Raw genomic sequence first — 19,168 nt, forward strand, 5'->3', positions numbered from 1 at the left:
CCGCAATCCTTTTCGCTCTCTCCCTAGAGCCCCTCGCAATATCAATAAGAACTGATCCAACAGTGGAGGGTATACACCTGGGGACGACAGAATATAAAGTGGCCCTTTACGCGGATGATATCCTCCTCCATGTTACCAACCCTACAATCACAGTCCCCCGTGCTCTCCTCTTATTAGATGAATATGGCAAGCTCTCGGGGTCCAAGGTGAATAAACAGAAATCCACACTTTTCCCACTCCAAGGTCAGGAAGAGGCAAACAATATCAAATTCTCCACACTGGGTCTCAATATAAACATGCAAAATTACGATACTTAGTGATATTGATCACCAAACAACTAAACGATCTCTATGAGGCGAACTTTCCTCCCTTACAACAGTTCCGGGCTGACCTGGTGAGATGGGAAAAGCTCACGATATCCTGGCTAGTTCGACTCAACGCGATTAAAATGGTGTCCCTTCCCCGATTCCTGTACCCCTTCTAAATGCTACCAATCAGAATCCCAAACAGTTTCTTCGTGGATACCAAAAGAGCCATCCTCAAATTTCTCTGGCAAGGAAAGAAGGCAAGGATCTCGTACAAGACTCTAATACTTCCCAAAGAAAAAGGAGGGGTTGGCCTTCCTAACCTGCAAAAATACTACGAAGCTTCCCAACTCAGAGACCTGATCCCCCACCTTCGCAACCTCACAAGCATTCAATGGGTCGGCATGGATAACCATTACTTCGCCCCCGCCACAGTATCAGAATGGCTCTGGTCCCTCACCAGGAGGATTTCTAGAAAACTTAAAGATCACCCAATATTTAGTACTATATGGGACATCTCGGACTCCGAGCAAGAATATGCTAAACATCACCACATGGCCTTCCCCCTTAAGCCATCTATGGTCACCCGGAATCAACGACCAAATCCCGAATGTAGGAAGGTTCCAAGCATGGTACGAAGTCGGCCTAGAGAGAGTTGGACAACTACAAAGAAAGGACTCTTTCATATCCCTTCCAGAATTGACTGAAGCCCTCGGAATTGGCCCTTTATCCACGTTCCAGTATATTCAAATAAAAGGCATCTTGACGAGACCAAAGTGGAAGCCTTGCCTAATGAGGGACCTAACACCCTTTGAGAAGATATTAGACCCGAGAACAGAAATGAAAGGCCTGATATCGGCAATGTATAAAGAACTGATAGAAGGTTGAGGGGGGGGGGGGCACAGATCTATTGAGAGACAAATGGGGAAGAGACTTAACGGTTCACCCCAGAGCTATGGGGAACCATATGCAAAGCAGCTACACAAATCTCTGTTGCGAATCAATACAAACTTCATGCCATCAAATTACTCCATCGATGGCAATATGATCCCGCCAGACTATCTAAAATGTTTCAAACAGTTAGTCCCGAATGCTGAAGAGGATGTGGAGAAAGCGCAGACTATTGGCACATGTGGTGGAGCTGCACCTGCATAACAGTCTTCTGGAACGAGGTCTTGGGATGGATAAAAGAGATCAACGGCATCACCAGAACGTTAGACCCCTACCTTATTCTATTTGGCCTCGAGAAAAATGATGACGATTGGACCAGAGTAAGAGACCTGGCCCCACAGCTACTGTTGGCAGCTCGAGCCGTACTCGTTACGAAATGGAAATCCACTTCACTGCCCACCAAAAACAAATGGGCTAACGTTGCCACCAACATATGCATAATGGAGCACATTACGGCATCACTCCATGGAAGGTCAGCGCAGGTGGAGGCCCTATGGATGGACTATAAAGCCAGATATCTCCCCAACGAACTCTTCCGAGGTCCACCCATCAACCTCTCCCGTGGAAGCCTGGAAGAAAAATAGAATCGACCCACTACGCTGCACCACCCTACTCTCATCAATAAAGCCATCTCTACGACGCATAATAGGCCTCGACTGCTATCTGTAAAACGCAGCAATGAATGAACTGAAAACTGCACGACCGACTGGGGGGCGGGGGTGGCATTCGGGGTGCAAGGGGGAAGTTAGGTACTCGTACAGGACTTAATCAGAGACAATGAGCTTGTCAACACGAACTTCGACCGTAATTCAATCTCACTGATTTGTCTTGTATATCAAAGCCTTAAAGTGTTTTTTCATTTTTGTGCCATGAATTCTGTTTGTAAACTAAAAGACAGATTAAAAAAAAAAGACCAAACTCAACGTTTCCTCACTGAAGAGCAGAAAGGGATCTAAAATAACCAACAAATATTGCCACTCTAAGTCCTAATGGGACATTGTTAGAGTAAAGGGGGACCTTTAGTGTAGTACTGTATGAATGGCATCTATTGCCAATGGAACTGACAGTAGAGCATATGAATGTAGGAAAGATGACAGTGGCAAAACAGGTGTTTATTCGTTTAGTGCAGTATGCATGTCTTTGTGGTAAGCGTACGTGTTATCTATTGAGAGATTATGTTTCTGACATTTTCAATGCATGGCAGGTTTCAATAAGTTTCCAATTGTGGAGAAACTAGAGGACCGGACCATTATATGAATTCAATTTTGTTGCAGAGCGAACTAATGAAACAAATGAGCTTAGCTTCAGTGAATATACTGTTGCAACAAAGATGCATGAGCCAGAGAACAGAGTGAATTCAATTTGTGTTTGAAGTGATCTAGTGAAAAGAAAGTTTATAGTGCAGGTATTAGTTTATTAGAGTGCAACAGGCACAACCCACACACAGTGGCAGGATGGGTAAGTACAACATGTACAGTTTCAATGTGAAAGTGGTTTATCCAGGGGCAATAGGAACCGGACTGTGTATAGTGGTTGGAATTGAAATTCTATCACTTGGATATGTGAAACATTCATTTTTTCCAGAAAATGTAAAAGAAAGCAAAAGAAATAATGTATCCTTTACTTACCAAGAGTCTTGTGGTCAGAGCATGGGGAGAAGGTAGGTTCACTGAAATAAAAAAAAATGCACCACGTTTACTTAAATGTAGATCCTGCACTTTATATATTGATATGCAATGCTCTGGCAACATAGTACAGACAAAGAAAACCATGGGCATTTTGTGAACCAATAGGAATCTCATCATAAAACAATGCAAGAAAATATTGCACATATATATATATATATATATACACACACATTTAAAATCATACAGCTCTACAAAATCAAATGATTTAAGCAACTGTTTTAAACGCACTGTTTAATACGAGGGTGGTTATACCCCAAGCAGCCAAAACATTATACAACTGCTGGCAAACAAATGTACCAGCTTCCGCTGGACCTCAAACAAAGGACATCCCCTTTTCAGATGGCACAGTAATGATTGGTTTAGAAATATTTATTATGAGCAGGGGATTATTTTGCTTACCAAAAAAAAGGTTTTATTTTCTAAAGAAGAAAGACCATACATGTTTTTAATTGCATGCTGGGTTTGGATAGTAACTCTATAGTCCAAGTATATCGGATCCAAGAGATTCTTCTCATATCCGTCTTTCTACACCACGTATTTACAACGGGTCTGTGTCCCTGTCAGTCTCTCATGGACTTGTTTCTGGACTGCACTTCTTACTTCCTTCGTTTGGAGAACATATTGAGGCATCAAAATCAGTTCCCACATCGTGTAGCACAGATACAACTTTCACACTTCGCACACACAAGGATCTTGCTGATTCTCTCGCACCACTAAAACCCAATTCTTACAAGGATGGCATCTTTCCCTCTGCCATCATGAAGAAGTTCTCAGGATGGACCCTTACCCTCTCCTCCAAATAACCAATTCTCTGTTTGATCGTGGCATCTTCCGAAGCACTGTAAAAACAGGATTTACTCTGCAAAATCCCACACTAGACCCAGACAAAGCATTCCATTCATGCGTAAAATCATTGAAAGGGCAATCAATCTGGATTCAGTCCCAGATGCAGCACAGAAACTGGCACCATCCAGGACATTGGTGATGCTCTCCAACTATGGAGAAAGGGGACTTGTGCCTATTTAGCCTCCTCGACAATTCTACTGCGTTTAACACAGTCAACCACTTCCAACTTACAAGCCTACTTATAGATTTAATGGGGTAAATAGGCAGTGTGCTCAACTGATTTCTCACCTTCCTCGCGGACAGATACCAAGTAACGTAAAATGCAACGATGACCCACTCGCCTGCAGAGATACTCAGGGAACACTACTCTCCCCAGTGAACTTCAATCTCTATATAAAACAACTAACCCCGCTTGTCAACAACTTCTCTCATTTCACCACTATCTAGATTATACCAAGTTATACCTAAAATTGAATTGTACTCAAAATATTTCATGACTCAAGAAATGACTTGACTCCATCCTAGTTTGGATGACAAGCACCTACCTGAAAGCTCAATTCCACCAAATGGACTACATTCTTGTTAAGGCAGTTTTTGCAACACCCTCTGTCAAGCACGATACAACCACTAACCATATGGGGAAGGCAAACCTCTCTTAAGGAAGGAAACATGGTCAGAGATACCAGGCATAATCCTCACGTAGGGGTGAATTGGCTATGTGATAGGTCAGGCATAAGAGACAGATCAGATGGCATAGTTCATCAATGTTTATAAGAATTCAAAGAAAAGCTCCTCTAAACCTATTTACAAACCAGTGTGCCTATTAAAAAAAAAAACACTGTGCTCATAGGGAGACTCACAAATAAACACCATCCTCTGTCCAAATCCATTCTAACCTACTCTCTGCCCTACCACTATAAACAAAAGAAAGATAAAGGGAATCAAAGCTTCAGTTTAGAATAGGGTTACTTCCCCATCTTGGATAGCTTAGTGGAGGCTGGTTCACCGACATCCCACACAAGAGTTCTCCCAGTACCTTCAAATCCAGGAATGAATGTCCAATTTCCAAGCAAAGCTCTCTGCTTCCCTTTTATAGTTAGAACAAGGCCCTTGACAAGTATTGAAAAACAGTCTTGCCTTCATCCCTTTTCCTGGTAAATCTCCTCCACAATTTTAACAAAGTTCACATTTAGTCCTTTCTGAATAACTCATTCTCAGTCTCAAGTAGGCTATGGACTTGGTCAGTCCTGGATGATGCTTCCTTTCTTCGCAGGATAACTGGTTCTTCAGACCCTGGTGGGCTACTGGCCTGCTCAGGCCTACTGGTTAGCTTTCTTCTCTTTTCCCCATCTGGGTTGTGTGCTCAGGCCGGCATGGGCTATGGGCCTGCTCGGTCCAGCTTGTTCATTTTGTCACCCTCTCTCCTAGGTTATTCTTGTGCTGAACTCAACATGGGCTTGTTGCTTTCCGGCCTTCTTTTCCTCTGTCTCGTCTCCCCTTCGTGGGATTCTGGGACTTAAAGTCCTGTGGTTTGTTCAGCCCATTTGTCTGCTCATGGGTTAAGCAGATGCTTAGTCCAGCATGGGCTTTGTTGTCTCACTGCCCTCGACCTGCACTTGATGTGAAGTCACGTACCTCTCTCCTACCAGCAGTGGTCCTCCGGAGCTTTGGCGTCTCTAGCCAGTGCAGCTCTACAGCTCAGACCTGGCTTCGGTTTGCATGGCTGTGCTTTCAGTGGTTTAGGCACTGGGACAGACTGGCTCTGTACGTCGCTTCGGAAGGATGTGGACTCACTGCTCCTGGCTTGGTCTCGCTTCTGGCAGCTTCAGCAGGACTGGGCTTTCCAGATCTTCCAAATTCCACCAAGCAGCAGCATTCCGCAGACTTTCTAGGCTCTCTGCCCACGACGTTAACAACATGGCTTGCCCTTCTTCCTGTGAGGGAAGGTCTCCTCTCTGCACCGATGTAAAGGCTTGCGTATCACAATCTCCAGCTGCTTCTCACTTCCTGCTGGTGTCCAGATGCATGCAAGTTCCTACCTGGAACGAAAGAGGATGCCAATGGTCCTGATTGTCACATGAAGGAAAACATGAATACAGGTCAGGAAACAAGCCATCCAGTTTAAAGGAGCCATGTATATGATTATGCTCAACAACCCTAATGTAACCAACAAACAGTACAGACTTATAAGTATAGGGAAGTGGGGTGGAATCTTTACTTGTGCATTCCTTGTCCCCTTGGTGGGGGTGACCCCCAGTTGGATCCCGCTTGCCCTGTCCGCTAGAGATTATTGCGTAGTGGGCTCACCTTCCTAAGTCCCAAAGGGGGTGGCTCCACCTTGGGGGGGGGGGACCAATTACCTGGATTCACCACAGAAGTCAAAGAGGTACATTCACGCTGCATCACGCTAGATCGACCCCTTACTCTGTCTAAACTAGACTATCGCATTGCACTCTATCTAGGCACCAGTAAACACAACATCAGCAAATTGCAAATACTCCAAAACAACGCCCTTAGAACGGTGCTAAGTATTCCTAGAATGCAGCATATTTCTAACACTAGGCGCACCACCAAGTGGCTCACCATTAAGGAAAGAATAAAATACAAATCCTTAAACCATACATACAAATGTCTCGCCAACATGGCTCCTAAATACTTAGTGGACAAATCCACTAAACATACTTCGGAACGCCCTATCAGAACCTTGCAGGCCAACAGCCACAAAGTCCCTAAATTCAAACTGACGAAAGCAGGGAGTGGCAGTTTCCCAGTCATGGCAGCCCAGCTATGGAACTCTATGCCCGCCTCCTTAAGAGCAGCTCCTTCCTATCACTTATTTAGGAAAGATTCTAAAACGTGGCTGTCTATTCTCGGTGTATGATCAGTGCCTCAACCGCCATCAGTATTTCATCTTCTGTACATATTACTAGGCTATATAACTCTCCATAAACCTCTACTGTTCTAAAACTATCAGCTATGTAATGCTTTTGCTAACACCCAGTGACATATGGTGTAAATATTTGCTCATTAAATACTATTGTGTAAAATGTTCTGTAACCACTTGTGTTATGATGTAAATAATTGTTTTCTCTGCTGCTATTTTGTAAAATTATCTGTAACCATGTAACGTGCAAGGCGCCAAGATACCCCAGAGTTCAGCAAGCTATATAAATGAATACACTAAACTAAACAATTAGTCCACACACATCTCCAGAAAATACACCACACTGATGTACTGAAAAATATATACATTTAAGTAAACACATTATTTAAGTAAACACATGAAACTATCATGTCAAATAAGCACTATGGTAATAACAGTATTCAAATAACCAAACATATTTTTTTAAACCGTAAAGTCTGCAAAAGGATTCTCCTAACCCCAATGTCTATATGTGGGCCCCTACCAGATGTGAGCACACAACATGAAATAAAGGGTGTAGTGAGAACCGGGCAACCATAGAACCTACCAAGTAAGTAAGTCCCCTATGGCTTGCACAATAATGTACAGTGTCCTAAAAACACAGTACAACCGTAGTACATATGGAAGGCCCTAAACCTGGCAATCACCACCTAACATATGGTAGAGGATGATAAAAAATAGGGAACCACAATTTCACCAACAGGAAACATAGGTTTAAATCCCTTAGGCCTTTAACAGTAATCCACAAACATTTAGACTACTAGTACATTATATAAGTATTAAAGCACAGTCACATAATAAATTATAGCTATGGAGAAAATTAAACCATTGTAAACCATAGCCAGAGGCTTCCGAGAATAAATCAATTTTAGCAACAGTAATGTTCCCTAATCATTTCAGGGAAAAAGACACATTGTTACCAGATTAGTCCACAGTGTTTAAAGTACATGCGCCATAACAGAAATGCAGTGTATACATTTAAAAATGGATATAAAATCACATGTAGGTGCTAAAATTCTGAAACTTGGTACAGAGCTCACTGAACTCCCTCGGGGATACAAAGAGTGTCCACAGATGTTAAGTACCCCAGAGTCAATTTTAGGACAGTTCCAGTGCAAGTTGGAATGAATGGGAAAAGTTAAAGAGCCATCAGCTTTAAAAGCGGTAAGTCGGTTCTACCCGACCGGTGTGGATGCGCAAAGAGCAACCCCGGGTGAGGCCACAGGAGACCGCCCAAAGAAGTGTCCTAGAGGTTGGAAGATGGACCCCAGCCCATAGAACAAGTAGCAGAATAGGGGGACTTGGACGTCTTTGGGAAATGCGTTAAAGACTTGCTGCCAAGGAATCTCTATCACAGACCCGGGGACCACAAGAGTATCTAAAATGATCACCCATGCCAGAAACCCAATTTAAGTACTCTGGCCGGTGGCGTCAGTGAAAACAGTTTGAGCAACCAAAGGCAACCTGGTGAGATTTGAACCCTGGGCCAAAGACAATACCAACTACCCAAAAATGGAACGCACGCACTTCCCAAGACCTGCACCCTCAAGCATGCATCAAAGATTTTGGTGAGTGCCACCGCAGGAAGATTCAGGAACCTGTGAAAAAGGCTCCAATCACCTCAACCAACCTACTGTAGGCAGCGCTAAAGGAGCAAGCAGTCTAGGACGGATACAACGGCTGGTTGCACTGACTGACATCCTAAGCTGAAAACCCCGAAGGCAGTTGAGGCATCAACCACCTTCTAACCATCAGGAACCCACAACCAATAGGATGATTCTGCTGGAAAACAGCGGGTGGCGAGGGATCGACCCAGCAGATGTGTGGGGTCATCAGCAGTCTTCAAGAAGCCATTACTGGAACTCTAATTGCAAAATACCAAACCCGAAATATCCCCAAGCCACAAGCTTAGTAAGTATTGCCAAATGTGGGCTTTCAAAATTGCAAAAATGGGGTGAATTGGCAGGAAAACTCCTTCAGTATGTAGGCTTTGAGGAACTGCCCTGTTGATTTTAATTTACTGGACTTCAGACTAATCTCATAACTTGGAATATGAAGCCTGAGGATAGCCAATGATTTTGTTTTGCTCACCAGGGAGTCCAGTCTATCAATGATAACAACTGGGTGAAATTTGAGGAGTCCATATTGGCAGGGGGTGTACATGCAATTATGGCATCAAGCCATAATATATACCAACCAAGACTTGGCAGAGAGGCACTGGAGATGGCTTCAAGAGCACAGAGACTGATCGAGAGAGAGAGAGCGAGCAGAGAGAGACCGACAGTGCGATGCAGTGCGGTTTGCTGCCATTGGTTTCTCTGGTTCCTTTCCTTTAACCAGACGTTGAAACTAATGAGGCAGCGGGCTGCGAAATTCCGTGCTGTTGGCGGAGGATCATAGTGTGTTGAGCCATATATCCCTGACCAGGCCCCCCTAAATCCTTTGTGGGGTGGTGCGAGTGATGGTGTCGCAACCTACCAGTTCCAAGGTAAGACCCGAGGTAAGACCTGGGCATACATGCCAACCGTCCCAATTTAGGCGGGTGAGCCACGACTTTTCGTGAAAAAATATTGCTATTTTTCACGTTCTCCCACCTAAAATACTTCTAGCCCCAATGCATCCCTTTGGGAAAATGTGCAACTTCCGATTTCTCTGATATCTCTCGACCAGGTGAGTTGGAATGTTGGAATGTCTGCCTGGGACATACTGCGGTGAGTGCAGACAGCACTCCTCAGTGGCTTGTGACCTCCTGTGTCGGTCCGGCTGGATCTTTGTGGCATTTTGTATTTGCTTAGTGGTGGGGTGGGGGGGGGGGGGGTCGGGTGACTCAGTCTGCAACCTTTTGGCCTGGTGAGGCTGTGTGTTCTTGTGTGGCCAGTGCAAGAGACCTAGCAGCTGGGACGTTTGGGAAGACGGAGCACGGCTTGCAATCCTCCTTGTGAGTTCCGGCTCCTATAAGCTCCTGTATGAGCGAAACCAGGCACAGTTGTGTGTGGCAGTTGCAGCGGAAGCGGAGACTGTTTCTAGTGGCGGCATCCTAATATATTTGCATGGAAGTGTGTGCAGTAGTGTGGTAATAGCATGAACTCAAGTAGCAGTTTACCATAGCCAGCCATAGGCCAAATGTTGAATTTCCTCTGCGGGTTGCCTGTGTCCTATTAAAGGTATTACTTCTTGGTAACATGTTTAGCCCAAGTATCGTTTGCTAAATGCAACTTCGGAGTGCTGCGATGCATGCGACATCGCAACCCTTAAACAACTCAACCTCAACACACACACCACAGACATGAAATAGTTGGCTGCAATGCTGCTTCTCTTACCACCGTCTCCAACGGCAGATTTAGTGAATTCATGTGCCATAACTACTCAAAGCTTGCAGGTTAATCCTGATAATATGCACGTCGTCGTCAATGTTGGTCTTATACAAAAGGAGAATCATGGACTGTTGGGACTCCCGGCGTGCTGGCGTTTCCTCCCCTTCGAGGGCCGGGAAAAATCACTGCATTTTCCTCTGTTACGGCTAAAACCAATTTACAACCATATAAAACCGTGCAGTCTTATGAAAATGTTCCTGTTAATAGAAACCACAATCAATCTACAATGGAGGACTTCAGCGATATGAATACGCTGCATTCACTTTCTCCTTGCAATTCTCAGATTTCTAACTTTCTTTCCTCAGCTTTGCCCTCACCCTCCCAACCCCCCACCTCCTCTAAAAGATTATCAGAAACATTTCAGAACTTAAAAGACAATTTGGTCTCCTCTCTAAGTGAAGTGCTATTGGAAATAAATAAGTTTTATGTGTGCTTGTAACACTCTATTAGGGCTTAAAATCAGAGTCTAAATCACACTCCGTAATGTTTGACTCCCTTTTGTCTAAATTTGATAATATAAAGTTGCATGATGCTGCCAAATCTTTTTAATAAATTATGGACTTGACAATACTAAAATTGAAGGGGGATTTATTGCAAGGTCAGAGAACAGAGGGGTCTATCCCTCTGGTGACATCTGTGGTTCTGGTCAAAGAGGCTCCTGATAAGGGGTTAACGCTGGATAAAGACCTGTCCCTCAAATTCGGGAAATTGAGAGTTTTGCTTCTCTGATGCCTTATGTGCACCGGGGTTGGCAGATTCTAGTGAACACCTGAATGGCTATTCTGTTTTATCGGTAGGCTGAACGTAATGGTGGAAGGAAGCCTCCTCCTACGACATGTACCTCTGAAAACCAAAATTATGTTATTATGATTGATAACCTGATTGATCCCTCACTCTCCACCCCACTTGCACCTGCAAATGATATGACGAATGACAACAAGGCAAATTAAGTGGTTGGCAATGTGGATAAGACAGCTCTTTATTTTTTTCAGACTCCTAATGACTCTTTGGTGATGATCGATACTTCTATTTTTACCCAGCCCTCATCACCATTAAGAGTCAAAGCTAGACCCCCGAAAGGTAAATTAACTAGGATAATACAAAGAACTGAAAAGGGTAAAAAGAATTGCCATAGTTTAACGATCCGTAAAAGGTCAGTGGCAAGTATCCGTAACATTTTAGCACATCCAACTGTGGCATCTGAACTAAAGAACATGGGATCATCAGTGAAAGAGGGGAGTCCAGAGGACTGCTGGCTATATAAACTAATATGATGGGAATTACCCCTCAAGTAACAGGGCAGACGTCTTGTTCCCCACTTGTAAGTACAGTTCCTCCACCCCTGTCAATACACCTAGTACCACTTTACCTCGGGAGGCAAGTCTTGCAGACCCAATATCTAAAAGGACGGCGAACATACCACCTCAAATGCCAGCTGCCAATGGCCAAGTGTCTGTAAGCGAATCGAAAATGCATCAAGCCTTATTGGCATTAATGAACTCTGTTTAAGACTTGCATCAACTAATGGGATCAAATATATATAAATCATCATGTGGTAAATGGGGTAATAGATCTGTGGGCGAATCGATTTTAGTACATTCAAACACCACGCAAAAAATGACTCCAAATTAGTTGTTCTCCTTTGGTAAATTCCCTGCCAACCTTTCGAGACTTATTATGCAAGATACCAGTGGTTCAACCTTAAGCTCAAAATCGCACCGAGCGGATCAGGGTTGGACTGATTTTTCCAAAGACTCACCTGGGGATATGTCAATACCCTGACTGGCACCCAATGTATTTTCTACTGGTCCATTGAATGATAAGTTGGCTGTACAGGATTCGGCTCGCACTGGTCTCCTCTTTGGTAGGTGAAGTTCGAGAAGAAATTAAGATCCCTAATGGGACACATCCCGATTCTATTCTTGCCTACAACAAAAATAAGCCAACAAATTCTTCGGTTTTTAGTGTATTGAGAGGTTCAAAGAGGACTGATGTTGGGGGTGGGGAGGACTGTACTAATGTGTTAGGTTCTAAGGTCAATCAGGGGGGCAGCTGGATGTACAGAATTCTCATCCCTCAGCTCCTAAAAGTGCTGTAAAATATGTTTTTCAACTATTGGTGGAAAGTGTCCTTCCTGGGAACCGCAATATTAATCTTTGCTGCACTAATGTATTTGCAACTCTTTTGTTCAATTCCATGCCTGGCAGCTATCACCAGTGGGGACATAGAACGTGTAGATTTTATATTTCACTACAGATCTGATCATGCAATCTTGTATATAAAGTCAAAAATCATATTGGATCAGCAAAAATCATATTGGATCTAGTTGAGTGGCTTGGAATCAATCAGATCTTTGGGTTTTGAGCTTTCACAAACATCCATAGATCAATTGATGTTAAAAAGGTTGTTTAGGACAATCACTCACCTAGAAGAATCATAGTATCGCTTTGTAGTGACCCTAAATATCAAAATCATGCATTTGCTACACGATATGCCCCTGCTTCCGAGCAGCGTCAGGACTGGTCCTGGTTGTCGGAGGCATTGAGTGTTCAAAGTTCCCAGACCCCCGAACAGTATTGCTAACATTTACTCTGAAAACTGTTTATTATTAATACTGATATCTTGGAATACACAAGGCCATCATTCACTTAAATCTAATCCAATTGTTGAGGAAGCATTATTTAATAGCCCTGCAAGAAACGTTGTTGATGACTTGTCCAGCGTTTGATGGCTATATAATGCTTTTTAAATCTGCCGAGAAGGGTGCAGTTGGCCGGCCCACAGGTGGACTGATTACACTGGTACGCTCCTGTCTATATACAAGTATAGTCACAATAATTGACATAACATTTGGTGCTTTGGTGACCCATTTCAGACTTAATCTAAATGAGCAAATAGAGGTGTTGCTGTTGAACATATATTGCCACCAGGGTATTGGTCCTTTTGACACATTTCTCAATCTAATACTGAAATGCATTGATGATTGGCAACGGAGGTCACCGGCAGGTGAAATTGTAATCCTGGGTGACTTCCGAACTGTTTGCCTATCTGCTCAGCCGGATTGGTCTCTTCCCTCACTTAGTTTAGGAAAGACTAGGCATGGCCAGATATGGAGGTCTGCTTTGGAGGGTCTTGGGCTGCTTATGTTAAATGGATGAACGGAGGATGATATTCCAGCTGAATGCACCTGGACAAATGGTACACCTGAGTCAACTATAGACTATATCTTTGTCAGTTGTGGATTGCATGAAATATGCACTCGCCTACACATCGTCCCAAATTATCATAGTGACCATAGATATTGATCCACTGAGTTTCAGCTCCATACCTTATCCCAAAAGAGGTCAATTTATGCATGTTCTAATGTAAGAATTGACCCCTCAGGAGCCCGAATAAGGTGGAATGGAACTACTATTGGTAGGATCAATGAAGCAGCTTTAGAGTGCCTTTGAGATTCCCCAGTGGAATGGCAGTATGCCACATTTATAGTAGATAAGTATGGAGAGTTTCTAGAGGATCTTCTCTGAGAGAGCGTGCGCAAGCAAGCACGAAGGATGGCGCCATTTAAAGCACATCAACATGTATTCGATCTAAATGTGCCAAACTACAAAAAGGCCTGAAGACAAAAGATTATGTTAATTAACAAAACCTCAAGCTTTCACAAATCCCAAAAATGTACATTAAAAAGACAAAGCAAGCCTATAAGAACTGGGCTAAGAGCAATCGTTTTTTGAGCTATCAGAGAGATGCAGAAGAAATGCTTTCAGTATTGGTAAAGAAAGACTTAAGTGCATTTTGAAGGCTTATGAATAATCTTTCCTGCTCACAGTCTAAACATAGAGTCTCCTCAATCTCAGAAGATCAATGGGTGACCCAGTTTGCAAAGGTTTTTGGGGGTCCCCGCAAATTGGGTCGAATGATATACCATTGCAGGACCCCCGATTAGATACTTGAGCACTGAGAGTAACAAATGAACAGATTGTTGAAGCTAGAGGCGAGATTAGTTCCTCAAGAGCTAGTGGCCCTAACAACTTGCCCAATGCGCTATTTAAGGGTGGACCACACATATGGGGAACCATACTGTCAGTTTTATTCAACAACATCATGTCTACATGTGTATTTCCGAAAGTATGGTCCTGTTTATAGATAGACAATTTTGAAAAAGGGCCCCAGGACAGACCCCTCAAATTTCTGCCCAAAAGCAATGGCTGGCGCTGATAGCAAGTTATTTGCCACGCTGGTTTTAGAACGCCTTGGCAAAAATCGTTTAATATAATTCCTGTATGGCAGACTGGATTTCGCAAGTACCATTCCACTTCTCTCAAAGGATTCCTGTTGAAATCAGTCTCCAAACATTTTGTGGCATCCAATGATCAGCCGCTTTTTTTAAATTTAAACTTTATTTTTAACTGTTCACTTAACATACAAAGAGGAACAAGCTATGCACCAATTGGGCTCCCCCCTGGGCTCACCCCTCCCCCAAGCCCCATTGCCACTGTTACAAAACAAGATATGCAATTGAATAAACAGAGAAAGTCAGAGATTATCCACAGCGTCTCGTGGGCCTATTGGATTGACTTGGACAAAAAAAGATTACTGGGTCGAAGTGGGAGAAGAGGCACTTGATGCAGAGGAGATTAAGTAGTTCACATAGGGGCTCCATATGTCCGGTGATCTCGCATGGAGTGGCAGAGTTTTAAAGGTACATTGTCTCAGTATCCTGACAGTAGGCTATATCTCGTAACCACATTTGAGAACTTGGAGGTTGGCCTCTTCCCCAGGTCATTGCCACTCCTTTTTGCTAGAAACAAGAGGAGGCCCACTAATTTCCGTATATGAATCGAGACTCCGCTGGTGAGGCCAAGTAATGCCGTCATGGGCATAAATATCCATAGGCCGAAATATCCATAAGCCATAGGCGATATTTTTGGGGGGATATTATGTGGGAGCGTGGGTTGCAGGAGTGACCCCCGCAGGGTTCATGTGTGAATTTCGCTGCAAAAATATGGCGATATTTTTGCATCGGGATATTTTTGCGGCGGAACACATGGAACCAAATTCCTGCATCCAACATGCAACCCATCATTATATGAAGAAATAATGGGGTGCTGTTTTTTTGTTTTTTAAAAATATTTTTATTTCCAACATGACAACCATATAGCACAATACACCATTGTATACGTTAAATCTTTCATACAGTTACATGTTGCATTTTATTTTTCTCCCCTCAAACTCCCAACAATCCCCTCTCCCCCAGCCTGCAGCACCTCTCGAACCCTCCCCGCACCCTTCCGTCCACATTCCTGACACAGATAATGTTGCTATTAGTTGTCTCCAGGCGACCAGTGTGTCCCCCTCTGCCTCCCCACCTCTACTAGTTGCTTCGTGCCACAGTTATTTCAACATCAGCCCATTTCCATAGATCTTGCCACCAGACCTGTGCCAGCAGTTTCCAACTCATCTTCCAGCTCATTGCTATCCTGCGTTTCGCTAGTATATATACCAGGTCCTTTAATTTGCTCACGTGTTTAGCTTTACTAGGCCTGGGGAACCATCCAGCAGGCATGCCCATGGAGAGCTCACGCCCAAGTTTATCTCTTTTCCCAACATAAAGTGGGCCATCGCCCTCCAAAAATCTCCTATTCGGGCCATGACCAAAACATGTGTACCATCCCTGCATCCGCTTCCCCAAATTTCGGACATTTCTGAACACCTGTGTGTTTAAACAGAGCTATTTTTTTAGGGGTCATGTATGCCCTGTGGGTGAAGTATAACTGAATCTGTTGTAACCTCGTGTTTCTCAACACCTTTTTATGGATATCTCTGCGCCCTGACCCACAGTCCATCTTCCATTGCTATTCCCGCATCCTCCTCCCAGTTCCGCCTTGTCTGGACTGCTTATTTCCCAACCTCAGACATCAGTAGCATCGAACTCCACCACCACACCGTCTCGCAACACATCCCCCATTGTCGCTATACCTGTCGGTTCCCACTTCCTTCTGATGTTCAGCCTCATTTGCTCATCTATTCTTTCTAATGCCACCAGCGGGATCTGTGGGGAACACAGGGTCGGATTCCCCAATAACTGGCATGCCCTATGCCACATCTTCCCTCCCAGGCTCAATAGTCTGCCCTCTCCCTCCCTCTGTTTAGGCAACCACATCCTCTCATTCAAGAAATATGGGGTACATTCAGCACTCAACAATTTATGCTCTAGAGTTCGATCTTCTGAAAGCCATCTTACTACGTATTTGAGTTGACTGGCCAGATAGTATACTTCAAAGTTCGGCAACTTGATGCCTCCCTGCGCATACAAGTTCTGTAACTTCCATAATGCAATTCTATTCATAGAGTTATTCCAAATAAACCCCCTGCATATGCTTTGTAATTTGGAGAAGAATCGCTTGGGAATTTTATGTGAGATGTCCTCGAAATAATGTAATAGTCTAGGCAGTAGTATCATCTTCAGTAGCGCCACTCTTCCCATCATAGTCAATGGTAGCTTAACCCAAAATGCCATACTTTGTTCTATATTAGTTACCACCTTCACTTTCTTGTGCCTAAGCTTGTCTTCTGTATTATGATATATGTCTATTCCCAGGTATCTAAACGTCACTGTTTCCGACTGTATTTGTAGAACCGGCAGTCTGTGGTGTGGCACCCCTACATATCTCCCCAGGGGGAAAATACTAGACTTTTTGGGATTAATCGTTACACCAGACAACCACGCATACCGTTCCATGACCTCTAGGATATATTGTAAGTTCTCTTCTGGGTATCTCAGGTACAACAGCATGTCATCCGCATACATCGACATCAAGTGTTGCACTCCTTTAGTACAGATTCCCACCTCCCTGTATTGCTGCCTTAGATATGCCGCTAGGGATTCTAATGCTAAAATGAAAAGCATCGGGGACCATGGGCAACCTTGTCTGGTACCTTTGCTCAGTTGCCACTGTTCTGAAATACTCGCTCCCGTTCCGATTCGCGCCACTGGTTTACTGTATAACAATTGGACCCATCTAAAAAACCTGGGTCCGATGCCGAACTCTTCCAACCCCGCCCACATCCAGGGCCATGTAACCGAGTCGAAAGCTTTCACCGGATCTAGTGATATCACCGCCTCTTGGGAGCTCCCCTGTACACAGTCTATAACATGATGGAGTCTCCGCAGGTTGTCCGAAATGTTCCTACGCGGGACATACCGGATTTGGTCTGAGCGTATGAGTTTATGACTGGTCGTAACCTATTCGCCATCACTGCTGTCAGGATCTTACTGTCGTGATAGAGCAGCAAGAGCAGTCTATAAGATCCACACTCCGTGTCCAGTTTGTTGGGTTTGAGAAGCGGAATAATGATCGCCTTCCGTAAAGACCCATGCAACGTACCTGTGTCTAACGCTTCCTTTAGCATTGTCAGCATTGGGGGAAGTATTTGTCTTATAGGTTTTATAGAATTCACTCAGGAGTTTGTCTGTCCCTGGGGCCTTGCTTGAGTAATAGGGTGCCGTTAAGGTTTTCAACCTCGAGCAACATGAAATTAGGAGAGCTTGATCTCACAGTTGACGAGCTTAAATAAAATCCAGTAAGAGTTGAAAAAAACATCTTTATAGGTATAATTGGGCAAACACAATGGATACTATGCACTCATATGAGTCATTGACCAATTTAAGGACCAATTTTAAAACTGTAGGAACGATTGCACCCTACCTTGTTGTTTATCCAAACGAAGCTACGAGACGCTTGTTCCTAAGATTCCATATTGGTCAAATTCAGACTAAGGAGATTTTAATTCGCTACCATATGATAACATCTGATCAAGGTGTATGTAGATTGTGTGGTGTGCAGAACATAATAGAAACCATGGAGCATTTACTGTTTGCCCAGTGACTCTGGGTCAAAGAGATACATTTTAGACGGCATTTAACTATTTTAACTACTATGATGTGTGATTCTTTTATGCAATTCTGTTTGGCTGGTAGAACCACTTCGGTGATGATCGCAGTCACAGGTTTTATGAAATCACTAACCCTGGAATGATCTGTACATTTTATATGTGTGAATGGACTGTTATTTTAAATTAATTGTAACACTGTAATGAATTGTTGATTACGAATTGTGCTATTTATTTTTTTAACTGTAAAAGGAACTAATGAATTGCATTGAATTTAGTTTATGAAAGTGTACTTTAACTCACTGTTGTCTTGTTAAAGATTTTTTTTTAAACCATAAAAAGAAAAATCAAATATTTGTCGTGCACTTGGTGGCTGTTAAGATAAGAAACTTGATCTACCGACTAGGCATGTTTATGATCCTATGGTGAAATAAGCTAAGAAAGCTCTTACAAAAGATCTTAGAAGGATGCTTCGTAGGAACCTTGAAACGCACAAACTGTTACTAAAAAGAAGAAAGGGTAATTACAAAAAATTGTTTAAGGCCCATATGTCTCAACGTAAAATAGAACTCAATGAAATGCTCAAATCCAGCCGGATGCAAAGTTTCTATGCACTGGTGAATGGTGAAAAGACTGATCCATGATCGAGTGTGGCTGCTGAATGCAAAACTGGGTGCAATGTATTAATACTTTTGATTCCAAGCCTGGCACCATAGGTCTACCTGACTTAAACATCACATGGAACTATACTGGGAATGTGTCTGCTATATGCAAGATTAACAGCTCCAAAGCCCCAGAGCCAGGTCGTTTGTAACCTACTATTGAAGTAGTTTTCTGGGGAAGAATTTTACACATTTGATTTAACAAAATAAGAAGAGCAGGGTTAATCCCGGCGAGCTGGAAGAATAGCATTATTCCTTTTTATAAGTGCGGTTTGAGATCAACTAAAGAGCTATCACAACTTAGCTATAATGGGTGCCCCTGCAAAGATATTTGGCAGAGTTACAATTAGAACAGTGGCCAGAGAATAACAACATCATTCCTTTTAATCAAACAGGATTCGGGAGGGGTTTCTCCACCCTATATAATATTTTGGCCGGGTTTTAGTTGTGGAACAGGCGAGAGACATGTATTACCAGGCAGTACATTCTTCCTTAGCTGACTTTAGTGCCGCTTTTGACAAGGTCA

General features: G+C 43.3%; 1 protein-coding gene across 2 annotated transcripts in view; it reads right to left on the reverse strand.

Annotated features, from left to right (window-relative positions):
• Nucleotides 1–19,168, reverse strand: part of MROH1 (maestro heat like repeat family member 1) — a 2,813,132-nt gene that overhangs the window by 1,944,786 nt on the left and 849,178 nt on the right. For both annotated transcript variants that reach the window (XM_069621886.1, XM_069621885.1), the window contains exon 16: nt 2,885–2,925. In XM_069621886.1, the coding sequence (XP_069477987.1) occupies nt 2,885–2,925 (41 nt within the window). The remainder of the gene's footprint in view (nt 1–2,884; nt 2,926–19,168) is intronic.

Source organism: Ambystoma mexicanum, chromosome 5q, assembly GCF_040938575.1.
Source record: "Ambystoma mexicanum isolate Mex_15411 chromosome 5q, UKY_AmexF1_1, whole genome shotgun sequence".
Lineage (NCBI taxonomy): Eukaryota > Metazoa > Chordata > Amphibia > Caudata > Ambystomatidae > Ambystoma > Ambystoma mexicanum.